The 27,309-nt window shown below is 44.6% G+C and overlaps 1 protein-coding gene across 1 annotated transcript in view; it reads left to right on the forward strand.

The window, feature by feature from the left end:
• ZNF185 (zinc finger protein 185 with LIM domain) overlaps positions 1 to 27,309 on the forward strand; it is a 162,165-nt gene that overhangs the window by 44,337 nt on the left and 90,519 nt on the right. Inside the window, exons 2-9 of the mRNA XM_040442565.1 lie at positions 3,712 to 3,847; positions 5,028 to 5,099; positions 5,625 to 5,693; positions 6,255 to 6,341; positions 20,643 to 20,666; positions 22,160 to 22,225; positions 23,602 to 23,688; positions 25,833 to 25,913. Of these exons, the coding sequence (XP_040298499.1) occupies positions 3,717 to 3,847; positions 5,028 to 5,099; positions 5,625 to 5,693; positions 6,255 to 6,341; positions 20,643 to 20,666; positions 22,160 to 22,225; positions 23,602 to 23,688; positions 25,833 to 25,913 (617 nt within the window). The 5' untranslated portion in view covers positions 3,712 to 3,716. The remainder of the gene's footprint in view (positions 1 to 3,711; positions 3,848 to 5,027; positions 5,100 to 5,624; positions 5,694 to 6,254; positions 6,342 to 20,642; positions 20,667 to 22,159; positions 22,226 to 23,601; positions 23,689 to 25,832; positions 25,914 to 27,309) is intronic.

The raw sequence follows: 27,309 nt of genomic DNA on the forward strand, positions 1-27,309 counted from the left end.
GTCGTCTCAGAGCCGGGCACAGCGCCATCAAAGGTGGGCGATAGAAAAACCTAAAATAAATGTCACATCAAAGAGCATACAGTGTAGCCCCTGCACCATCCCGTACAATACAGTATAATCCCTTCACCATGCTGTGTAATATACAGTATAATCCCTACACCATGCTGTACAGAATACATTATAATCCCTGCACCATGCCGTACAATATATAGTATAGTTAATACACCATGATGTACAATATACAGTATAATCCCTGCACCATGCCGTACAATATATAGTATAGTTAATACACCATGATGTACAATATACAGTATAATCCCTACACCATGCTATGTAATATACATTATAATCCATACACCATGCCGTATAATATACATTATAATCCCTGCACCATGCTGTATAATATACAGTATAGTTCATACACCATGCTGTACAGAATACATTATAATCCCTGCACCATGCCGTACAATATATAGTATAGTTAATACACCATGATGTACAATATACAGTATAATCCCTGCACCATGCTGTGTAATATACAGTATAATCCCTACACCATGCTGTACAGAATACATTATAATCCCTGCACCATGCCGTACAATATATAGTATAGTTAATACACCATGATGTATAATATACATTATAATCCCTGCACCATGCTGTATAATATACAGTATAGTTCATACACCATGCTGTACAGTATACACTCATTTATGATTTAATTACATTTTTCATTAGAGTCATTGTTTGTTGGCAGTATATCATTATGAAAACAGGGATGTGATGCCAGCAAATCTGAAACGGTATGTGCCAAATAATAGCATAAACCATTATTAGGTCACATACTATGCCAATGACTGCTAAACAAGCACTGACTGACATGCTCTATATTCAGGCAAAAGGATCTTTAAAAATCCCATAATGCCCTTTTACATGGGCCTGTCATCATTCGGTTCATCATTGGATTGTCTAAACACCCAAGTGATCAAACACTCGTTTGTCAGCTGATGGATCTTTTATGTTATCCTAAAATATTTTTTGGAGCAAACAGAGGAAGTGCTGCCGAAACTTACAAACTGTATGGGGGATGAATGATCGTACTAATGATTTTTTATTCCCTTAACATTTTGATTTGGGCCCACGTAAAAGGCCCTTTAAACAAGCACTGATGAACTTGTTATATCGTCAAGCAGCTCAAATTACAAGCTGTTATGAGCCTATGCCCTTAGGAAATGTCAAGTATTTCTATTAGACTGGCCACTAGAGTACCAGTGGATGCAGGTTCTGACACAATAAACAGCCCAGAAACCCAGAGGATGACACCCCTACTTGAAGTGGTTTTGTAGTCAGCTAGGGACAGCAATGTATTACCTATTATTACCCATGCATGTGTAATTTAAAGTCTATGGACACCTTTGGGGTAATTTTAGTTTTATGATTGCATTTCACTTATTTTGGGCTAAAAATATTCATCAGTTTCTGAGTTACAGGGTTAAAAATCAGTCTGTTTGCAGGTTGTCAGTTTCTGTTTTCTTTGAATCCCTCATAGCTAAACTGATGAGAATATGGCTGAAATAAGTGTTTATGAGGCCAGGAGATCCGAGATAAGAGCTATACTTGAGCCATCAGATGATTAAAAGAAAACAGAAACTGACAGCCTGCAAACAGACTGATTTTTAACCCTGGATCTTAGAAATAGTTGAACATTTTTAATAAAGACCGACTGAAAAAAATATTTTTAGCCCAAAATGAGTAAAATGCAGTAATAAAAAATGTGATGCCTACTAAGTGTACATAGCTTTTAAGATACAAATAAAAGTGGAGATGTAAGTGCTCTGTGTAGATTGATGGGAAATAATATACTCCATTGAGCCCAAGGCACCTCAAGTCTATAACTGTTTCTCACAATCAAAAGCATTCAGACATCAACAGATGGAGATCTTCCAATGTATCTAAGTGGTTATGCAATTTAGTTTTTGCTCGTAAAGTGATGGCTGCACCAGCATGGCGAGGTCTCGAGACCCAGGAAATGTCTTAGCAACCATAAATATGAGTAAGACCTTTCCTTAGGTATGTCTGCTTATGTGGCCCAAAGGGGGGCCCATAAATTTGGTTATGATCATACAAAGGTCTATATACAGTTACCTTGCTATGATTGGAAAAATCCTTTTATGGCAAAAAAATATATTTTAATTTTTAAGGGGTATTCCCATCTCAAACATTTTTTAACCAGGATATGCCATAGATGTCTGACGGATGTGGGTCACAATCATCGGGGGAATGGTTTTCCTACGAAAAGATCAATTATTAGCTTCCCCAATGTCTATCGTTGTATGTATATACATTTTTTTTAAAACTTGGTATACAATATATGTTATTTTTTCTATTTTTTTGTAATTGTAGATTTTTGCCTTTGGCCAATATTCCATAGGCAGCGGAAAAAACTGTATCAATGATTGCATTTTAAGATGCTTTGACCTCTGTACTTGTCAAGTAAAATGGTTACTGGGTGAACTGGAATGGATTAAGTGAAATGTGGTCATGACATAATAGTGGAAGGATTTTCTGATTCATTCACTCATAAAAACTGCTGAAAATAACTCGGTCTTCAATGAATCAACCTTAGAAGGTAGAAAAGTAGGAGGTCAAGTCATCGTGAATAAGAGTAACGCCGTGCCTATGTATGACTGGTGGTTGTGTAGATGAAATTGTAAGAGGCTGGATTCCACAGATTATTGTTAATGATGGAAACTTCTTATTGTCTGGAATGTTCGAGATCATCCATAGGCTTGATTGTGAAAAGCATAAACCCTGAGAAATTGCTTAGTGCTTTGGCAACGTTCCAGTGGGAGGTACTAGGTACCAAGGAAAGTATATTGTGGCAATAAAAAGTACTTAGTTTAATAAGAAAAATGAAGAGTGTAACGACTCCAGTTGTTAAAAAGATTGCAGAACTGAACTGCATCTAAGCACTAGCCAAGTACTAATGGTGTTTTCCGATACTCAGATACCCCCAGGGCTTTAGCACAACAGAGAGAGTGTTGGCAGGAGCTTCCATAGCACGTATCTGCTCCTGCCTCTGTCCACTACGTCTTAAAGTGGTTGTGCCATAAACTACTTTTCACTCCTTGGATTTTTATATATATATATATATATATATATATATATATATATAATTTTTTTATTTACCTTGTTTACAGTTTTCTCTTATCCCCCATGCTTGAATCTTACTTCCTGGTTTGTCATGTGACTGCTGTCCCATCATGCCTTACGTCAGTGAGATGTATCCGGACATCAGCAGATTATGTGACAGTAACCACACCCCTTGTTCTTACCAATGAGGCTTATTGCGCACTATATTATAAGGCTCCAGTATGAAATTCATACTTACCTGCTCCCCTACACTACAGCCCTGTACACTGGCACCTGTGGTGTCCATCTTCCAGTACCCGGCTTGTTTACTTCCCACTGGGCATGGTCACCTGCTCCACTGAAGCCAATGATTGGCTTCAGCTGTAACATGCTGGCTGCAACAGAGCAGGTGACCGTGTCCAGCAGGAAGTAAGTAAGCCAGGGGTCAGAGGTCTACAGAACTGATGATATCTCACCAATAGTTGAAGATACACCTTTTCTTGTATGCCCGGTTAGGCTACTTTGCCATTATGGTCCTGTTGAGGGATCAAGCTGTTAAATTTTTGACTTTTCTTTCAGGAAAGATGAGTACTGCAGATTCCAACAGACAGAACCTTCTAAAACAGATGAAAGTGCGGACAAAGTTTAAGAAGGACAAGAGCTGGATACATCAACAAAGCTCAGAAGATGAGAGAGATGAAATCCCCAGCCCAATGTAAGAAATTCTCACTGCCACAAGAAGGAGTAAAGCAGTCACATTTAGTCACTGACTAGCGAAAGGCACCTCCTTGAAAGAAGTTTGCAAAGAAATCTGCCCATCTAAATGTGTCACCGATCACCTGATGAATGAGCAAAGCGCTCGTTTATCGGGTGATCCTGTCGTTAGTGTAGGCACTAGGAGTGAGGAAATCGAGCTTTAGATCCAAGATCCGAAGTCGATTCATAAAAAAAAATTTTTTTAATGCTGTACTACCTGTCTCTGTATGACATTAAAATGTATGTCCTTCAGTGAGGCAAAAATCGTTAGGTCTGAAGTTGCTCGAGAATTTGGTGAATAACATCGAGCTTCGATTCTACCACTACAAAAACATTTTAAAATAGGAATCTGAAGTCTTCGGTACTGAGGTACCAGCAGGTACCAGAGCCAACTTCAATTCCTGTTTTAAAATGTTTTCAAAGGCCTGGTGTTTTTCCACCAAAGTCTCACGCAACCTCGGACTTAACGAACTTTGCCTTGCCGAAGCACATACATCCTAATGCTGTACGAGACAGGTCTCAGTACAGCATTAAAACGAAGTTTTTGAACAAATCGACATCGGATCTTGGATCCGAAGCTCGATTCGCTCTCCCGTAGTAGGCACATAAATTATCGTTTCAGGGCAGCTGTATGAGGACGAAAGATCACAACAGAGATCCCTCGTCCTCATATTGTGAAGGAGATTGCTGCAGAGGTCTCCTTCACTGAACTAGCAGCCAACTGTAGGGAAGGAACGTTTCGTTCCCGACAATCGACTTTGGCCCGTCCCATGTAAAGCCTCCTTTAGACTAGACAGTCTATAGGTGCTCCAGATTCATCATCTGATACATCTGGTGCAGTTTAGGACTGTCTGCGTTTACACTGTCTTACTTTTAGACAGTATTAAAGTCCCTTTACATGAGACGACAGATCAGCGGAGGAGAGCGATGCATTTACATGCAGTGATCTCCTCCACAGTATAGGGAGGAGCGATCTCTCATGCCATCGCTCTTCCCCATACTGATTTATTGTTTGCCGGCAGCAGATCGTGTTTACATAGCACAACCTGCTGCCAGTAAATGATAATTGTGTGCACACAAACAATTTAATTAACCTTCAGTGTTCTCATTCATTTAAATGTTGTTTTTCTCTTTCTTAGGTCCCCACAACTGAAGTCACTCGAAGGCAGGAAATTTGTTTGGTCTCCAACTCCAGATTCAAAGCCTGAGAGGTAATTATTATACATCTCTAAATGCATATCATCCTATAGATGTACAAAAAACATCATCTCGGGATAGCAATACAATTTGGTTCACACTTCAGTTATTTGATCAGTTATTTCCACCAGTTATTATGAGTCCAAACCAGGTGTGGGTCAGAAACACAGAACAGGAGCAGATCTTTCCACTATACTGTATCTCTGAGTCGGCTTCACTACTGGTTTTGGCTCACAAATTACTGATAGAAATAACTGACCAAATAACTGAAGTGTAAACTCAGCCTAACATCCGAAGCCTCTGAAATGAAATCTTGAATTTTTTAACTTTTCTAATGCTAAGATCTAGTGTACAACATTAAAGGGGTTCTCTCTGCTACAACTGAATGACACAGAGGGGGCTACCCTGCTCTAAAGCACCGCTCTGGTGACCTCGAGCCATCTATCTATTATGTGGTCACCGCCAAATACTGGCTTTCGTCAATCACAAAGCATACTGTCTTTGGTAATGCGCCTAACTACCTTTTTTTTTTTTTTTAGGAATTCAGGAACATTTACAGCTAAAGAGGTTGTTATATCTTCTTCATCACCCACTGTTCAAACAAGCAAGTAAGATACAAGAAAACTGTTCATAATCTTACCTTTCACCCCCAATCTATATCTGTACAGTCTACATACTGTAAAAGATAGATAGATAGATACATTAGGTAGTGACCTCTCCGTAGGAACCTTGGCCAAGTGTGTTTGTTGAATTTCAGTGGGGGGAAGGAGCGTAAGAGTCCTTTTACAGGGGCCGATGAATGATTGGCATTGAACAACGTTCATTGCCAATCACTACCAAGTGTAAATATGGTGTCGGCACACGCCCCACCAAACGCACAATGATTGCCGAGCACCGACATGGTCAATTGGCACTCATTAATGGCCAGGAATTTGCCAGGGTAAAATTACCCTTCAAGGCTCTTCGGGCTGTCATTAATCTCCAATTATGAAACCCAAACTCAATACTTTACTCCTCCCCATCTGCATTCATGGACTATACCCATGCATATTACCCTGTTGGCCAAAACCCCCCAGACTGTATCACCAGCTATATTCTACATAGTTGTGGTAACTGTATATAATGCCATATAGCCGTGGGTCATAAATGTACTTTTTCTATTTTATCAGGCAGTTCTCTTATAGTTCAACTGAGACTACAAAATCACCATCTACGACATCTCAGCCGTCACCACCACCATCGACCACTGGTGGCAGGTAGGTTACGTAATAAAACATAAGTGCTCATTAAATAATTTAACTCTAAAGAAAGAAAAAAAAAATCACATTAACTAGGGAAAGAACAGAACACTTACATGATGACCTCCTTTTCATCCGCCAATTCCCAGGTGCTGTCATCCAAGATAGCCACACCGCTTCTCAGACTGCGCCTGACACATACCCTGCATTTGGTAGCCAAAGACACTTCCTGTGGCCCTTGGATTGGCCAGCAGGGCTCACATGAACAGGGCTGGCCAATCCAGGCGTAGGACTGGACAAGTAGGAAGTAAAGAAGTATCTTGTTCAGATGAGAAGTGGCGTGGCCATCTTGGGTGGTAGAAAAGGAGCCAAGAATTAGCGGATCTACAACAAAAAAGATTAAAAAGAGGGCACAAGTGATCTGTTCATTCCACAGAAATGTTAATTTTTTTTTTAAATCAGAGGGTTGCTTTAACATGTGATCCCCATATATTCTTAAAAAGGGTTGTCGGCTTTGACAATCCTTTCTGGTTAGTGAATGTAGCAGCTGTATCAGCAAGTATTTGATTCCCCAGCAGCGCCACCGCAGGTGAAGTGAAGTATTGCACAATTCCAAGCATTTGACAAGCTATAGCCTGTATTGCCGGGATCCAGGGGCTGATTAAGTGCATGATAGGCCCGGGGCTGTCTACCCAATTTTTTCCTGTATGAAGAGGCTGCGGTGCAGTTTGATAAATTACCCCAAAGGTCCCTATAGTGTCTACAGCAATTATAATGCCCCCTAGAGTGCCTGCAGTAATAATAACACCCTATATTGTGCTCAAGGTAATAATGCCTGTATAGTGTACCCAAAAATAATGTCCCCTAATAGAAACGCTCCCACACTGCCCCATATGATAATTTACCCCAAACTATCCCCGTATAGTAATTTCCCCCACACTGCCCCATGTAGTAATTTCCCCCACACTGCTCCATATAGTAATTTCCCCCACACTGCCCCCATATAGTAATTTCCCCCACACTGCTCCATATAGTAATTTCCCCCACACTACCTCCCATATAGTAATTTCCCCCACACTGCTTCATACAGTAATTTCCCCCACACTGCCCCATATAGTAATTTCCCCCACATTGCCTCCCATGTAGTAATTTCCCCCACACTACCTCCCATATAGTAATCTCCCCCCCACTGCCCTATATAGTAATTTCCCCCACACTTCCCCATGTAGTAATTTCCCCCACACTGCTCCATATAGTAATTTACCCCACACTACCGCCCATATAATTCCCCCCACACTGCCCCATATAGTAATTTCCCCCACACTACCTCCCATATACTAATTTCCCCCACACTGCTTCATACAGTAATTTCCCCCACATTACCTCCCATATAGTAATTTCCCCCACACTGCTCCATATAATAATTCCTCCACACTGCTCCATATAGTACCGTAATTTCCCCCACACTGCTCCATATAATAATTCCTCCACACTGCTCCATATAGTAATTTCCCCCACACTACCTCCCATATAGTAATTTCCCCCACACTGCCCCCATATAGTAATTTCCCCCACACTGCCCCCATATAGTAATTTCCCCCACACTGCTCCATATAGTAATTTCCCCCACACTTCCCCATATAGTAATTTCCCCCACACTGCCCCCATATAGTAATTTCCCCCACACTGCTCCATATAGTAATTTCCCCCACACTGCCCCCATATAGTAATTTCCCCCACACTGCCTCCCATGTAGTTATTCCCCCCACAAAGTAATTTGCCCCCCACACTGCCCCCATCAAGTAATAACCCCACACACTGCCCCCCAATAGATCATTTGCCCTGACACTGATTAAGTAATTTGCCCCCCACACTGCCCCCATTAGATAATTTGCCCCGACACTCCCATCCATTAAGTAATTTGCCCCCCACACATTCATTTCTCCACACTGCCCTCACAGTACTAATTCCCCCCATGGTAGTAATTTTCCCCCACAGCATTAATTGTCCCCCACACTGCCCCTACAGTATTAATTATCCCTGCGCTAGTAATTTGCCTCTACGTAGTAGTTTGCCCCCCACTGTCCCTTCAGTAATGTCCCCCAAAGTTGTCAGTTGGCACACAAAAAAAATAAAAGCTAATACTTACCTGTGTCCCAGTCGGCGCTCACTCGTAAATGGTGCAGGCGCGCAGCGCACACACGTCAGTGTGCTGCGTTCGGGCACAGGCGCGATGACGTCATCACGCCCACCTGCGCCGGCATTTTACTACCGCATAGGCTTCAGGCCCCAATTATAATCCGCCACTGCCGGGATCAGCAACCTTCGGCACTCGAGCTGCAGTGAAACTACGACTCCCAGCATGCAAACATGCTCGGCTATTATTCTTACTCCCATAGCAGTGAATGAAGCACTCTTGGAGTTGTAGTTTCTGAACAGTTGGCGTGCCGGAGGTTGCTGGTCCCTGCTTTATTATCTCCATGGCCAGATGTGTGGTACTCTGCTACATACTGCTATGAGTTGGAATAGAATATTTTCCTATGAACTTTTTTTTTTTGTCGCCGTGTCATGTTACTGGGCTTGGGTAGCATGAGACATTTCCTACCTCACCCTTGTGTGCAGAGTTACTGGAATGTTGCACATATTTTCCTAGCAGAAACCAGTTTTATTCAATCTGATGTGCTAATCTGAAGGTCCATCTTTCAATACTGCGTTGTTTTTAGGTCCAATTTGGATACATTTTTTTATATAGAGTTTCTATATCTGCAGCGTACTCAAGTTAGATTTAGAAATGTTCCTGGGTGTTGTAGTGCAATAGACACTAACCTGAGACGGCTGACTCTCTGCAAGGGCAGGTGATGATGAGAAATGTTCGTGACGCCAGTGCCAATTAAACGGTGGCACGCCGTTTGCTGATAGCAGGAATAACTGAGGAACCACGTGATGTTAAAACAGAATTCAAACTTTAGTAGTCATCATTTAGGGACATTGACGGAAGCGCAGTTCCTTTGAAGACAGTTGATTTTCAATACAGTTGATGCAGGCAATATATATATATATATATAGCAAGGTGACTTTAGAGTGTTAAACACAGGACTTGCAGTACAGGCAGCTTGCACTCTATTCCTGACTGATCCTGGAACATAGAAACTCTTCTCCAAGGTCCAATGCCCTAGCTCTGGCGTATATCCTTGGTTTTATCTCTATCAAGTACCTCCTCTGTTGTCTTGAGTACCTCTTGCTTTTCTTGACTTGCCTCTGTCTCTCTCTCAGTTTCCTCAGGCTGGTAAACTGTGGTGTTCCTGCTTCTGCATATATGAGCTCAGGAGGGGAACCTTCTCCTTGGATCTGGAACCCGGTTACAGGGACTGCAATACCCTCTCCTGGTCTACAGGCTTCAGGCCTGGACTTGACTCTGACATAGTCTAATCCCCAGCTTGGTTCTCACTCTGGTTAGACTAGACTACAGACTCCAACTAACTTTCCTTTCCCTGACTGGGCCTTATATAGACTAGGGCTCCCTAGCTCCCTCTAGTGACTAAGAGCTGGAATGACACCCCTAGCAGGCCTGTACATGCACATTTTACAGCAACAGGGAAATACATAGCATTACATTACATTTTATAAAGATGACTTATACCAACTTCCCCATAAATAAGGGGGACGACAGCACACCAGTGACCCTTCTGTAGTGACGGGCATTACAGCTCCCGTACACTACATACCCCACTGCTTTAAGCTGAGTACGACCTCGTACTCCATCAGGGCCCGCCCAACTGGAATTTCTACCTGAAACAGAAAAAGACACATGCAGGCATACATATATGTAATTCATCTGCATTTACATTCATATCAGGTCCAATTGGCAAAGGTGAAGGGTGGTGACAAGGGGCGTCGTTCTCTTCTCTCAGGATAGTCAATGGAACTGGGGCGCTGACCTGGCACAGCGTGACATTAATACCAGGATAGTCCATATGTGCAAATTGTCCTTAATAGAACAGCAAGAAACGGTAAAACAGTATAAAAGTCCTTGGAGGCTCAAAGAACAAATATGAGTCCGTACCCAGGTTACTTTTCCTATAAATCACAGAGGCTCTCATGCGGTGGAGTCTTTCTCTGGGCACATTCCTTTTAAAAGAGCAAAAATCTCAGAGGCTCAGGTTCTTTTGAGTCTATCTCTGGGCACGGTTCCTTAGTATCAAGTTGCACAATATAAAACAAGTGCTGTAATACCCCTGATCAACCTGAAAAGGGGGTTAAGGGTAAAAGGTGCAACAAAGGAACAGGCACAACTTGGCGTGGGATAGCAAAAGCAGGCAGAAGGTCCTGGAAACAAACTTGGCTTTGTTGACTTTGATACTTCAGTGGTTAACACCTACCACTGAGCCGTGGATAAACTGGCAGCAGCAACAAAGGACCAGAAACATAGGACTCCTGTCCTGGAAGGGTTAAGTCCTCAACATAATTATTTTTTTTTTTTTAGCAAAATAAATCAAAGGCCTAGCAGGCTGATTCACAGTGGCATGTCATAATCACCTGGCTCTGCTGGCAAATATGGCCTGTAGTAGTCCTCTACAGGAGGATGTGCCCACATTACAGTGTTAGGGGGCAGCTTCAACATGAAGGGACCCCTAGTAGGTATTGGCCCCATAGGCCTAGGGGTAAACACTCTTGTGGACCGTACCGGTCCCGGCATAATGATTGTGGGTTGTGCTGCATTGGGTACCGCCGCCGCAAGCGGTCCGGTGGGCTCTGTGCAGCAATTCACAGCAATAGGGGGTTTTCTTTGGGACCTTGCCGGAGCAACATTAGTAGAAGGTGGTTTACGGGTGGTGACAGGCACCCTTACCTCGTCCTTCTTAGGCGGCGTCTGGATCCTGGCGGTGGCAATCTTGCGCAGCTCCCGCAACTTTTCCTCCAGCCGGACAATCTGGTCACCGATGCTTTCCGTGTCGGAATCGCTGTCCTCTGCTGGCGCCGCCGGTATAGTCAACGATGCGTCGGACGCGGCCGCCTCAGGCTCCGGTGGCGCATCTGGTCTCCGACCTTTACGGATATTTTCCAGGGTAACGCGGAGTCCTTTTAAATTTTCCAGGTCTTGGATGGTCTTCTCCCGACGAGGCAGCTCGGGGGAAGGATAGGGGCTCACCCATTTTTCCAACCCGGTTGGCTGCCAGAAGACATTAGGCCCAATGAAGGAGCCCTGCTCCTGGAAGGCGTGGTGGGCCTGTTCTGGAGAGCGTTCAGGTTCCCGCTCGCAGCCAGAGTAGTCTTCTTCTGCCTCCCAGTCCTCAGGTTCTCGCTTGGGACGGGTCACAGCAGTCGCATATGGGCCTCTCAGGCTCTCGGCAGGGGTGAACTCCACCTCCTCTCCCTCGCGGAGGCTATGCTGATACGAAGGGAGGTAGTCTCTCTTAACAGATCTCCTGTTGACGTATAAGTCTCTGCCAGTTAGGTAGTCTTGTATGAACCCGTAGCCATGGGTTTTGTCAAAGGACACCACCAACCCCTTTCTCCTTTCCAGGCGGGGTTGGGTGTTGGTGTGTCGTTCATGGATAGTCTTGGTCAGTTCCTCATAATATATTTTAGTCTTTGTATTCCGCTTTATAGCGGCCTCCCGGATCTCTGCCATTAATGAGGACCACTTGAAAGAGGGCTGAAAGAAGTCTCTCCAAGAGCCATAGCAGGGTCCTGGTCCTTTCTCCCGTGGCGGGCAGGCGGGTTTCTCCGGTCCCGGAGAGTATGCCGGTGGAGCGTCCTCAGGCTCTACACCAACATTATCCATTTTCGGTATTTCAGGCGCGGACATGGCAGCAAAGCAGTGCTCACTCTCCAACATGCTCGATCCTTCTCTGGAGAGCGACAGGGTGGCGCCAATAAGATCAGCCAGATTCTCCCATTGCACTGGGAGGCCGCCCCCCAGGTATTCCAGTATGGGGAAGGCGGAGTCCATGCTGGCAGACATGCAAATGTCCAGATAAGCAGTGGCGCCTGACCTTGAACCTTTTCCCGCTTTTTCATCAAAAAGGCGCCAACTTTTCCCGCATTTTCGGGATGAAGATGACGCAGCAGTAAATTCAGCAAGCTCAGTGGCCATCTTTAGCAAAATCCGCTGTCTATTCACTGACAGCAAGCAGGATGATAAAAAGTCCATAAAACCACACTCCGGTGTGGCGATTTCCTTCCTCTTGCTAGCGCAACACTGTACAGCGCTTTTTAGAGATTTTAGGCACACTTTGGGTATGTTTTTCAGTCCACAAAGTCCACTCTAATAAAACAGGCAATTTGTCACTTTGGTCACAGGGCAACTGTATAAGGCACAAAGTTCACGCTTCTTGCACTAGAAAGCGTGCGTATCCTGTTCGTGACGCCAAAAGAGAGGTGCAGCGTACTCAAGTTAGGTTTAGAAATGTTCCTGGGTGTTGTAGTGCAATAGACACTAACCTGAGACGGCTGACTCTCTGCAAGGGCAGGTGATGATGAGAAATGTTCGTGACGCCAGTGCCAATTAAACGGTGGCACGCCGTTTGCTGATAGCAGGAATAACTGAGGAACCACGTGATGTTAAAACAGAATTCAAACTTTAGTAGTCATCATATAGGGACATTGACGGAAGCGCAGTTCCTTTGAAGACAGTTGATTTTCAATACAGTTGATGCAGGCAATATATATATATATAGCAAGGTGACTTTAGAGTGTTAAACACAGGACTTGCAGTACAGGCAGCTTGCACTCTATTCCTGACTGATCCTGGAACATAGAAACTCTACTCCAAGGTCCAATGCCCTAGCTCTGGCGTATATCCTTGGTTTTATCTCTATCAAGTACCTCCTCTGTAGTCTTGAGTACCTCTTGCTTTTCTTGACTTGCCTCTGTCTCTCTCTCAGTTTCCTCAGGCTGGTAAACTGTGGTGTTCCTGCTTCTGCATATATGAGCTCAGGAGGGGAACCTTCTCCTTGGATCTGGAACCCGGTTACAGGGACTGCAATACCCTCTCCTGGTCTACAGGCTTCAGGCCTGGACTTGACTCTGACATAGTCTAATCCCCAGCTTGGTTCTCACTCTGGTTAGACTAGACTACAGACTCCAACTAACTTTCCTTTCCCTGACTGGGCCTTATATAGACTAGGGCTCCCTAGCTCCCTATAGTGACTAAGAGCTGGAATGACACCCCTAGCAGGCCTGTACATGCACATTTTACAGCAACAGGGAAATACATAGCATTACATTACATTTTATAAAGATGACTTATACCAACTTCCCCATAAATAAGGGGGACGACAGCACACAAGTGACCCTTCTGTAGTGACGGGCATTACAGTCCCCGTACACTACATATCCCCTGACTACCTGCAGATACGTCTAGGGAGAGCTTAAGATCTTACCGCATGTTTTATTAAAGGGCATCTATCAGCAGATCTGTACCTATGACACTGGCTGACCTGTTACATGTGCACTTGACAGCTGAAGGCATCTGTGTTGGTCCCATGTCCATATGTGCCCACATTGATGAGAAAAATGATGTTTTAACCTCTTAAGGACACATGACGTACCGGTACGTCATGATGTCCTGGTACTTAAGGACACATGACGTACCGGTACGTCATGAATGGTTCCGGTCACCGCCGCTCGGCGGGCGGTGATCGGAACCCGGTGCCTGCTCAAATCATTGAGCAGGCACCTGGGGCAAATGCGCCAGGGGGTCCTGTGACCCCCCCATGTCGGCGATTGCAGAAAACCGCAGGTCAATTCAGACCTGCGGTTTTCTGCGTCTCCGGGATATTCGGGTCTCTGAAGACCCGATAACCCGGAACAGGATGGTGATGGTGGTCTGATTTCCCTCCACCAATCACCATCCAGCGATCCTGAGTGGTGATAGTGACATCACCACTCAGGATCGCTTTCTGATTGGTCTGTGTGCGGTCCGGCGGCAAATTCAAAAGAGGCAGGCGCTCCTCTCCTCCTCCTTTTGTGTTCCGGAGCCGGAGGAGAGAGGAGCTGCCTGCACGTGTGTCCGCCATCGCTGCCAGCACCCCCAGGACCCGATCTCTGCCCCCAGGACCCGATCTGTGCCCCAGCAACCCCCATCAGGTACATAGGGACAGCACAGGGAAAGTTTGGTTTAGGCAGGAAAAAAAAAAGGGAAAGTTAGTTTCTGAACTTTTCTGAACTTTGATTGCATCACCCTAAGTTAGGGTGTCTGGGGTCCACAGCACAGCTGTGTGACCCTAGACCCCCCAGGGGTGCTGCCACTTCCCCCCCCCCCCACCTTTTTTGGGGTGCATTTATTTTTTTATTTTTTCCTTTTTTGGTGTACGCTGACTGTGGCCGGCACTTAGTGTCCGGCCACTGTTAGCGCATCGCACACCCCACCGCTGATCAACTTCGGACGGTTGATCAGCGGTTTTGATTTTTTTTTTTCACATTTTTTGCCCTTTTTTTAGTTAGTTTTTTTTTTTTTTCCTGTTAGTTTTAGGGTGAGTTCGTGAACACCCGTGCCCCCACACACACGCACACAAAATAAAGAGTTACACACACGCACATATACACGCAGACACACACTCCCCTATGGCCCGCCGGGCGTTCTCGGCCGAGGAGGCATACGCCCAGCTTGCCTCCGACTCCGAGAGTCCCAGTGAGGACGAGGATGACCCCACTTTCCTGTTGTCATCCGCGTCCTCCTCATCATCTAGCGATGATGATGAGCCCCCAAGGCGGCGGAGACGCCGCCAGGCGGAGCAAGGGGACCGCCATGTTAGGGACCCTGTGGCCCAGCCTAGTACGAGCAGCTCTGGGGCTCGTACTGGTTTCCCGGCCCACCAGTTAAATCCACCGGAGCACCCTGCCGGTGAACTTGTCTGGTGTAGCCCAGAGCGATACGAGCCAGTGATTCCTGATTTTGTAGGCCAATCAGGAATCCAGATTTCCACAGTGGGCTACACTGAATATGACTTTTTTCGTCATTTTTTCAGTGACCCACTGGTAAATCTGATGGTGGAGCAGACAAATCTGTACGCCCAACAGTTCGTCGCTCAACACCCGGGCTCCTTTTTGGCCAGGCCCGGTGGCTGGACGCCGGTCAGTGCAGCCGAAATGAGGACATTTTGGGGCCTCGTGCTGCATATGGGCCTGGTCAAGAAACCCAGTGTCAGGCTGTACTGGAGTGGGGACGTCCTATACCAGACCCCACTTTACAGTACAGCCATGACACGCTCCCGGTTTGAGGCCATCCGGAAATGTCTGCATTATTCCGATAATGCAGCATGTCTTCCCCGAGGTGATCCTGCCCATAACCGTCTGTATAAGATACGGCCGGTCATCGATCACTTTGGGGCCAAATTCATGGAGGCCTATGTACCTGGAAGGGAGGTTGCAGTTGATGAGTCTCTCATTGCATTCAAGGGGAGACTCATTTTCCGCCAGTATGTTTCCTCCAAGCGGGCGAGGTATGGCGTGAAGCTATACAAAATTTGTGAGAGTACCTCAGGGTACACTTACAAATTTCGTATATACGAGGGGCGAGATTCCCGGATTCAACCCCCAGAATGTCCCCCCACTCTGGGTGTTACCGGGAAACTTGTGTGGGACCTTATGTACCCACTGCTGGATAAGGGTTACCACCTGTACGTGGATAACTTTTATACCAGTATCCCCTTGTTCCAGTCCCTTGCCGCCAGATCCACGTTCGCTTGTGGGACCGTGCGGAAAAATCAACGCGGCCTCCCTGCCCTTCCCCTCCAGGTACCTATCCCCAGGGGTGAGACCCGTGCCCTTACCACTGGAAACCTGTTACTGGTCAGGTATAAGGACAAGAGGGATGTCCTTATGCTGTCCACAATTCATGGTAACGGCATCACCCCTGTCCCTGTGCGAGGTACCGCGGCAACTGTCCTCAAGCCCGATTGTATTGTCGCCTACAATCAGTATATGGGAGGAGTTGATCTCTCGGATCAAGTCCTCAAGCCATATAACGCCATGCGCAAAACCCGGGCATGGTACAAAAAAGTTGCGGTCTACTTGGTGCAGGTTGCCATGTACAACTCTTTTGTACTATCCCGAAGCGCTGGCAGACCAGGGACATTTCTCCAGTTCTATGAGGCAGTCCTCATGGCCCTGATCTTTTCGGACTGGGAAAGAGCAGGCCGGAGTACCTCGGGAACTGTAGGTGCCCGGATCGTCCCTGGCCAACACTTTCCAGGTGTGGTCCCCCATACTGGAAAGAAGGGACGAACCCAAAAAAGGTGCAGAGTGTGTCACAGGAGGGGGATACGGAAGGACACCACTACTCAATGTGACACGTGCCCCGATCATCCGGGCCTCTGCATTATTGGTTGCTTCAGGGAGTATCACACTTCCATGGAGTACTAAATTTATATCCCAATTTAGCACTGACATCGGATAAAAAAACTGGTTCTCAGACTTGAGACACCCAAAAAAACGAAAATAATTTATTAAAAGTAGACATATTAGGTATTGCCGCGTCGGTAATAATCTCCTCTATAAAAATACCCCATGACCTAACCCCCCAGATTAACACGGTCAAGGAAAAAAAAAAAAAAAAGGTGCAAAAAAAGATTTTTTTTTGTCACCTTACATAACAAAAAGTTTAATAGCAAGCGATCATAAAGTCATATAGCCCCCAAAATAGTGCCAATAAAACCGTCCGCTCGTCCCGCAAAAAATGAGCCCCCACATAAGATAATCGGATTAAAAAAAAAAAAATATGACACCTAGACTTTAAAGATACAAAAAAAAAGTTTTTGTATCAATAAGGATAATATAGTCTAAAACCTAAATAAATGTAAAAAAAGTAGACTTATTAGGTATCGCCGCATCCGTAAGAATCTTCTCAATAAAAATACCCCATGATCCAACCCCCCAGATTAAGACTAAGAAAATTTCATAGCAAGCGATAAAAAAGTCATATAGCCCCTAAAATAGTGCCAATAAAACCGTCCGCTCGTCCCGCAAAAAATGAGCCCCCACATAAGATAATCGGATAAAAAATAAAATAAAAATGACACCTAGACTTTAGAGATACAAAAATTTTATTTTTGTATCAAAAAGGATAATATAGTCAAAAACCTAAATAATTGTAAAAAAAAAGTAGACTTATTAGGTATCGCCGCGTCCGTAAGAATCTCCTCTATAAAAATATCCCATGACCTAACCCCCCAGATTAACACGGTTAAAAAAAAAAAAAAAATCGGTGCCAAAAACGCAATTTTTTGCACTTTTCCATTTCAATCCGTTTTTTCCGGTAACAAAACAAGGGTTAACAACCAAACAAAAGTTTATATTTATTACCCTGATACTGCAGTTTACAGAAATGCCACATTTGTGGTCGTAAACTGCTGTATCAGTAAAAGGGAGGCCGCAAAAGGAAAGGACCGACATGGTTTCTGGAAGGCCGATTTTGATGGCCTTTTTTATTGACACCATGTCCCTTTTGAAGCCCCCCTGATGCCCCCCTAGAGTAAAAACTCCCTAAAAATGACCCCATCTAAGAAACTACACCTCTCAAGGTATTCAAAACTGATTATACAAACTTTATTAACCCTTTAGGTGTTCCTCAACAGTTAATGGCAAATGGAGATGAAATTTCAGAATTTCAATTTTTGGTAACCTTGCCTCACAAAAATGTAATATAGAGCAACCAAAAATAATATCTACCCTAAAAATAGTCCCCCAAAAAATGCCACCTTATCCCGTAGTTTCCAAAATGGGGTCACTTTTAGGGAGTTTCGACTCCAGGGGTGCATCAGGGGGGTTGAAACAGGACACGGTGTAAATAAACTGGTCCATAAAAATCAGCCCTCCAAAAAACAAACGGCGCACCTTTCACTCTACGCCCCGCTGTGTGGCCGTACAGTAGTTTACGGCCACACATTGGGTGTTTCTGTAAACGGCAGAGTCAGGGCAATAAAGATACAGTCTTGTTTGGCTGTTAACCCTTTATTTGTTAGTGGAAAAAATGGGTTAAAATGGAATATTTGGCAAAAAATGAAATTTTCAAATTTCATCCCCATTTGCCAATAACTCTTGTGCAACACCTAAAGGGTTAATGACGTATGTAAAATCCGTTTTAAATATCTTGAGGGGTGTACTTTCTTAGATGGGGTCACTTTTAGGGAGTTTCTACTCCAGGGGTGCATCAGGGGGGTTGAAACAGGACACGGTGTAAATAAACTGGTCCATAAAAATCAGCCCTCCAAAAACCAAACGGCGCACCTTTCACTCTACGCCCCGCTATGTGGCCGTACAGTAGTTTACGGCCACATATTGGGTGTTTCTGTAAACGGCAGAGTCAGGGCAATAAAGATACAGTCTTGTTTGACTGTTAACCCTTGCTTTGTTAGTGGAAAAAATGGGTTAAAATGGAAAATAAGGCTAAAAAATGAAATTTTCTAATTTCATCCCCATTTGCCAATAACTCTTGTGCAACACCTAAAGGGTTAACGACATATGTAAAATCAGTTTTGAATACCTTGAGGGGTGTACTTTCTTAGATGGGGTCACTTTTAGGGAGTTTCTGCTCTAGGGGTGCATCAGGGGGCTTCAAATGCGACATGGTGTAAATAAACCAGTCCATAAAAATCAGCCTTCCAAAAACCAAACGTCGCACCTTTCACTCTACGCCCCGCTGTGTGGCCGTACAGTAGTTGACGGCCACATATTGGGTGTTTCTGTAAACGGCAGAGTCAGGGCAATAAAGATACAGTCTTGTTTGGCTGTTAACCCTTGCTTTGTTAGTGGAAAAAATGGGTTAAAATGGAAAATTAGACAAAAAAATAAAATTCTCAAATTTCATCCCCATTTGCCAATAACTCTTGTGCAACACCTAAAGGGTTAACAACGTATGTAAAATCAGTTTTGAATACCTTGAGGGGGGTAGTTTCTTAGATGGGGTCTATTATGTAAGCCTCGCAAAGTGACTTCAGACCTGAACTGGTCCCTAAAAATTGAGTTTTTGTAAATTTCGGAAAAATTTCAAGATTTGCTTCTAAACTTCCAAGCCTTATAACATCCCCAAAAACTAAAATATCATTCCCAAAACAATTCAAACATGAAGTAGACATATGGGGAATGTAAAGTCATCACAATTTTTGGGGGTATTACTATGTGTTACAGAAGTAGAGAAACTGAAACTTTGAAATTTGCTAATTTTTCAAATTTTTGGGTAAATTAGGTATTATTTTGTGCAAAAAAAATAATATTTTTTTACTTCATTTTAGCAGTGTCATGAAGTACAATATGTGACGAAAAAACAATCTCAGAACGGCCTGGATAAGTCAAAGCGTTTTAGTTATCAGCACTTAAAGTGACACTGGTCAGATTTTCAAAAAATGGCCTGGTCCTTAAGGTGAAATAAGGCTGTGTCCCTATGGGGTTAATATATGTCGATGAGCCTCTAGGAGCAATGGGGGCGTTACAGTTACACCTAGGGGCTCTGCTCTCTCTGCAACTGCCGCATCCTCTGCACTTTGATTGACAGATCCAGGCACTGGAAATGTCATCACACTTGGTCCTGTCAATCAAAGTGCAGAGAGTGCAGCAGTGGCAGAGAGAGCAGAGCCTCTAGGTGTAACGGTAACGCCCCCCGTTGCTCCTAGAGGGTCATTTGCATATATAAAATATAATTTTTCTCAGCAATGCGGGCACATATGAACATGAGACCAAGACAGATGCCTTCAGCTGCCAAGTGCACATGTAACAGGTCAACCAGTGTCATAGGCACAAATCTGCTGACAGATGCCCTTTAAGTATCGTACTTGATAGATCTTCCCCAAGTAATCAGAATATGGGGATCAACGTTTGGCACAGTCAGTGGCGTAACTAGAGTTCTATGGGCCCCAGGGCAAACTTTGAAAAAATTTAAATCACTCTGCAACCGCGATCATTACACCCCTGGGCACCGTTAGGAACCTTTTACATGGGCCAAAAATCTGGACAAGCAATCAATACAGCAATGGCTTGTCCTCATCGAAAATCATTGTTACAGCGCAGCTGTTATTTATACACCCTGATATGATGCATAGGAACGATGATTTTCTGTGCTGCCCGAACAACACGATCACCCGATGATCAAGCGTTTGCTCATTTATCGGGTGATTGCCGACACCTTTCACTCTGGCACGTTATCAGGAACAGGCACTCATACAAACATTCATCCCCAATAATCTGATAGATCATCCGTCCCTGTAAAAGGACCCTTTACTATCATAGCAAAAGTAATTGCATCAAGATGAATGGTGCAGTATCAGGCTGCGGATATGAATCTAACTGTTCTAGTAATTGAGTTTTCTTGTTTTTGTGCAGGACAAATACTTCATACATCATAAGGTAAGTTATTTTCTTAAAAAAGTGAAGTCACACATGATATCAAAGTAAGATGGAGGGAATACCAAGCTCCCTACAAAAGGCCGGGGTATGAGAGGTGATCAAGCACCAGTGTATAGTCACCTTCTACTGTATATTACAGAAGTGCTGGTACGTTATGTTTTTGGCTTGTCTACAGGACATCAGCCCCTTGCATTTGACAGGGGAAGGTGGCTGTAGGTCACCAAAAGCCCCAAGAACCCTTCTTCACTTTTTGGTCCTCAAACGTTATGTAAATGTCCCTTCAGCATAATTCACCTCCTCTATGGCTTTCCAGCAAATTTCTCAAGAAAGCCAATTTCACTGGTGGAGTATGGTCCACCAGTAGGGGCAGATTGGCCATAGACCTTACAGGGAAATTTCCCGGTGAACCAATGCCCAGGGGGCCACCTGGGCCCTCCTCACCGCCTGCCAGTGGAAGTTTTTGGGGATGTATTTTGTGCTGCTGGCAGTATCTTGTGTTGGACTGTGGTATTTGGCTCTGTTGGGGTGGTATAATGTGCCACAATATGGTATTGCTGGACCTGCCTTCCATCAATTTGTTCCCAACTACAAAACGGGGCCACTTTTAGCATTTTTCCAGGACCACTTTAAGTTCCCAGTCCGCCCCTGTCCACCAGTAATAATCATGGACATCCTTAGTGTACTCCCAGGGGTGTAGCTAAAGGCTTATAGGCCCTTGTGCAAGAGTTGAGTGCTGCTTGAGGCAAAAATTTAAACGCTACCCCCACCCCCATGCCAAATTCTTGACCTAACCCCTACTCTCCAGCCAGAGGTGTAACTTGACCTCCATGTACTTTCTAAAATACGGTGTGGTACAAGGGTCTTTTGGCCCCTTCAGGCTCCTGGGCTCGGTAACGACTGCTACCTCTGCACCCCCTATAGCTACGTCCCTGTGTAGTCCCCTACATACAATATAGTAAATGTCTGGAAGCACGGTTACGTTCTTTTGTGGCTGGAAGGAGACCAAGCACATGGGTTCAAATGTGAAATGTCTGTCCCTCAATTTAAGGGGTTGGCCAACTTCTTGCAAACCTCTGCATCCTAGGCAGACCTGCACAAGAAAGCATACTTACCTGGTTCCCAGCTCCTTCACTCCCTGAGTTCTCAGCTCCCTTGCTCCCCACTGTCACCATCTGATTTGACACCTCTGCAGCCAATCGCTGTGATCTGCTGCCGTTTCATCGTGTCAGTTGGTCATGTGACGCAAGGGGAGCAGGTGACCACTGCAGCCGGTGATTGGCTGCCGCGGTGTCAAAGCATGTGTTGACAGCGGGTGGTCCGAGTGAGGGAGCTGAGGCCAGAGAGTGATGGAGTCAGGACCCAACACTAGGGAACAGGTAAGTATGCTTCCATTTGCCAAAACTCTTACAAAAAGTGGCCAACCGTTTAACTCTTACCTGGTTTGTTCTAAGCAATGTACTCCCGGCATGTACCAACATGTCTTTCTACTGCAGGGGTCAGCCATTCAATGCTGTCTCACAAGTCAAGAGCCCACCTAACTTCAATGGATACCAGCAGAGGTAATGATTATTTTATCTACATATGTTTTATGTCTTTCGACAATACCGGTGTGACTCACGTAACCGCCCCCGTTTGTGGTGCAGAACGTGTCGCTTGCCCACAGATGCATAATAGGGCGGAGTGATTAAAGGGGTTGTCTCACCTCAGCAAATGGCATTTATCATGTAGAGAAATTGTGCAAGCACGGCCACCGCTGCTGGATTGCATGGTGGTCGTAACCATGGATTCAAGCAGTGTATAATGTGGTGAAAAAATGAATCCAGCCAGCAAGGGAGGCAACATGGACAATCACAATACATTAGTAAGTGCCTTGTATTAACTTTCTCTACATGATAAATACCACTTGCTGAAGTGAGACGACCCCTCAAAGCCTAACAGAAAGAGCCAAGGAGAGGGGAGGCAAGAGCGAACAGGGACTGTGTATTTCCATGGAGCCTGACTGACTTTGTGACTAGATGACTTGATAGATGCAAACATGGCTGCTATAGTTCAGTTACCTCCTAGAATCCAGTTGCTAGGATAAGAGGATAGGGGTGTAATTATCAGACATGGCAAATATAGGATCACACTGATAGCTTTTTTGACTTTTGAATGAAAATGTGCTTTAGGGCTCATGCACACAAACGTATTTTCTTTCCGTGTCGGTTCAGGGTTTTTTTGCGGACCGTATACGGAACCATTCATTTCAATGGTTTGCAAAAAAAAAAGGTACTCCGTGTGCATTCCGTTTCTGTATGTCCGTATTTCCGCTCCACAAAAAAATAGAACATGTCCTATTATTGTCCGCATTACGGACAAGGATAGGACTATCCTATTAGGGGCCAGCTGTTACGTTCCGCAAAATATGGAATGCAGATGGACGTCATCCGTATTTTTCGCAGATCCATTTTTTGCGGACCGCAAAATACATACTGTCGTGTGCATGAGGCCTTAGGGCTTGTTTACACGACCGTGTGCAGCCCATGCCCGTGCTGTCGACCGCAAAGCACGGGCACCAACCGTGGGGCAGCCGCACGGGGATCGCAGACCCATTCACTTCAATGGGTCCGCGATCCGTCCGTTCCGCAAAAAGATAGAGTAAATTCTATCTTTTTGCGGTGCGGAGGCACGGAACGGAATCCCAGAAAGCACTCCGTAGTGCTTCCGTAGTGTTACGTTTCGTGCTTCCGTTCCGCATCTCCAGATTTGCGGACCCATTGAAGTGAATGGGTCCGCCTCCGTGATGCGGAATGCACACGGAACGGTGCCCGTGTATTGCGGATCCGCAAATGCGGTCCGCAATACGGCAACGGACAGCACACGTTCATGTGAATGAACCCTTATAGAGAGGAAAACCCATCAGTGTACCCCATGTCTGTATACATCTCATTTACAGCGCAGTCCAGCCTCGAACATCAAACAGCCTCCCGAGAGTCCCCTCCGCTACAGGCCACAAGATGTCCACAGAGGAATACAAGAAACTGTAAGAAGATGTCAATTATATATATATATATATATTATTTTTTTATTTTTTTTATTTTATGAATTTATATAGCGCTGCTATATTCTGCAGCGCTTTACAGGCATAAGCATTATATACATAGTTATAATTAAAAGGGGTTATGTCCTGATTGTTGTTAATAATCAAAATCAGACATCATATAGTACATGACAGCCTGTCCCAAGAACCAGCCCTGTACCTCACATGGATCCAGAGATCTGCCCATTCATTGCTCCAATTGCTCTACTACATTCTCCTTAGGCCTCTTTCACACGGGCGTTGCGGGAAAAGGTGCGGGTGCGTTGCGGGAACATGCGCAATTTTTTAGCGCGAGTGCAAAACATTGTAATGCGTTTTGCACGCGCGTGAGAAAAATCGGCATGTTTGGTACCCAAACCCGAACTTCTTCACAGAAGTTCGGGCTTGGGATCGGTGTTCTGTAGATTGTATTATTTTCCCTTATAACATGGTTATAAGGGAAAATAATAGCATTCTTAATACAGAATGCTTAGTACAATAAAAAATAAAAAATAATTTAACTCACCTTAATCCACTTGCTCGCGCAGCCGGCTTCTCTTCTGTCTTCTTCTTTGCTGTGTACAGGAAAAGGACCTGTGGTGACGTCACTCCGGTCATCACATGGTCCATCACATGATCTTTTACCATGGTGATGGATCATATGATGGACCATGTGATGACCGGAGTGACGTCACCACAGGTCCTTTTCCTGTACACAGCAAAGAAGAAGACAGAAGCGATGCCGGCTGTGCGAGCAAGTGGATTAAGGTGAGTTAAATTATTTTTTATTTTTTATTAACCCTTCCAGCGCTGTTTTACTATGCATTCTGTATTCAGAATGCTATTATTTTCCCTTATAACCATGTTATAAGGGAAAATAATAAAGATCGGGTCCCCATCCCGATCGTCACCTAGCAACCGTACGTGAAAATCGCACCGCATCCGCACTTGCTTGCGGATGCTTGCGATTTTCACGCAGTCCCATTCACTTCTATGGGGCCTGCGTTGCGGGAAAAACGCACAAAATAGAGCTTGCTGCGATTTCACGCAACGCACAAGTGATGCGTGAAAATCACCACTCATGTGAACAGCCCCATAGAAATGAATAGGTCCAGATTCAGTGTGGGTGCAATGCGTTCAACTCACGCATTGCACCCGCGCGGAAAACTCGCCCGTGTGAAAGGGGCCTTAGGGTCCATTCAGACGTCCGCAAATGGGTCTGCATCCGTTCCGCAATATCGGGAAAGGGTGCGGATCCATTCATTCTCAATGAGGCAGAACGGGATGCGGAGAGCACACGATGTGCTCTCCGCATCCTCATTTCCGGCATTTCCGGAGCGCGGCCCTGAACTTCCGGGCTTCGGCCCTGAACTTCAGGGGCGCGTCTCCGCCAAAAAATAGAACGTGTCCTATTCTTGTCCGCAATTGCGGACAAGAATAGGCAGTTCTATGGGGGGGTGCCAGCCGGGTGTATTGCAGATCCGCAATACACCACGGACGTGTGAATGGACCCTTAGGTTGCCAGCTCAGGGGGTGTGTCCTTTCTCAGGGGGTGTGTCCTTTCTCAGGGGAGTGTTCTCAGGGGCATGTCCTTCCTCAGGAGCCGTGTCCTTTCAGTTGCAGCTCTCTCCCTGTAACTGTCAGAACTGTCAGTAGATATGGATGGTGGCAGTTAAAGAATGGAACTGAGCATGTGCGTCCACCTCAGTAGGCGGACGTGCACACTACTATACAGAATAAACACCAGAGAGGGTGGGATGATAGTGAAGTGAAGAGAATATCTCACAACCATTGCAGTATCTCACCTCCTCTACAGCCTTCTTCCCTGTTTTCTTGTAGATTGTAAGCCCTCGCAGGCGGGGTGGCACAACCCCTTTAATACATCCTGCTTTGCTGCATACCAGCCAACAGCCCTGTTTTTCTGAGAAACTGTCTTGAAATCAAATCACAAAGGATCATGATATTTGCCAATGTACATAAAGGGTACAGACATACCAGTTCTGGGCTGCAGGAGGCACTGTTATATAGAGCAGGATAGTGAAGTGTCAGGCGGTGTGCTTTAGTGGCTGGGGTTTTAATTGCGGTACTGATTCTGCTATTTTGTCCAGGGCACCGTATAATGTAAGGAACAGATCTACAGATCAGTCAGACGATGAGGCACCTACTACTCAACAGGAACAAGTCACGAGGTAACTATTTCTTCTAGAATCCTGCATACAGATTCCTTACTGTATCATGTCTATATATCATTTGCACGTTTGTATCATCGATCTAGAATGCATTTTTCAATAGTAACATACAGTACAGACCAAAAGTTTGGACACACCTTCTCATTCAAAGAGTTTTCTTTATTTTCATGACTATGAAAATTGTAGATTCACACTGAAGGCATCAAAACTATGAATTAACACATGTGGAATTATATACATAACAAACAAGTGTGAAACAACTGAAAATATGTCATATTCTAGGTTCTTCAAAGTAGCCACCTTTTGCTTTGATTACTGCTTTGCACACTCTTGGCATTCTCTTGATGAGCTTCAAGAGGTAGTCCGCTGAAATGGTTTTCACTTCACAGGTGTGCCCTCTCAGGTTTAATAAGTGGGATTTCTTGCCTTATAAATGGGGTTGGGACCATCAGTTGCGTTGAGAAGTCAGGTGGATACACAGCTGATAGTCCTACTGAATAGACTGTTAGAATTTGTATTATGGCAAGAAAAAAGCAGCTAAGTAAAGAAAAACGAGTGGCCATCATTACTTTAAGAAATGAAGGTCAGTCAGTCAGCCGAAAAATTGGGAAAACTTTGAAAGTAAGGGCTATTTGACCATGAAGGAGAGTGATGGGGTGCTGCGCCAGATGACCTGGCCTCCACAGTCACTGGACCTGAACCCAATCGAGATGGTTTGGGGTGAGCTGGACCGCAGAGTGAAGGCAAAAGGGCCAACAAGTGCTAAGCATCTCTGGGAACTCCTTCAAGACTGTTGGAAGACCATTTCAGGGGACTACCTCTTGAAGCTCATCAAGAGAATGCCAAGAGTGTGCAAAGCAGTAATCAAAGCAAAAGGTGGCTACTTTGAAGAACCTAGAATATGACATATTTTCAGTTGTTTCAAACTTGTTTGTTATGTATATAATTCCACGTGTGTTAATTCATAGTTTTGATTCCTTCATAGTCATGAAAATAAAGAAAACTCTTTGAATGAGAAGGTGTGTCTAAAATTTTGGTCTGTACTGTAGGTTAGCAACAAATAGGCGACAGATGGATGACAATATGACTTTAGGATCAGACTGCACAGGGATTGTTTGTAGTCTGTTACCATGGATAAACATAGACCTTGATGGAAGCTGTTCAAATTTTTAATTAAGACCATATTTTGTATATACAGTGCTGCCTATAATTATTCATACCCCTGGCAAATTTTGACTTAGTTACTTTTATTCAACCAGCAAGTAATTCTTTGACGGGAAATGACATAGGTGTCTCCCAAAAATTATAAGACGATGTGCAAGAGGCATTATTGTGAAAAAAAAACATTTCTCAGTTTTTATTTGCATTTGAGCAAAAAGTGTCCAGTCCAAAATTA

Source organism: Bufo bufo, chromosome 8 (assembly GCF_905171765.1).
Source record: "Bufo bufo chromosome 8, aBufBuf1.1, whole genome shotgun sequence".
NCBI lineage: Eukaryota > Metazoa > Chordata > Amphibia > Anura > Bufonidae > Bufo > Bufo bufo.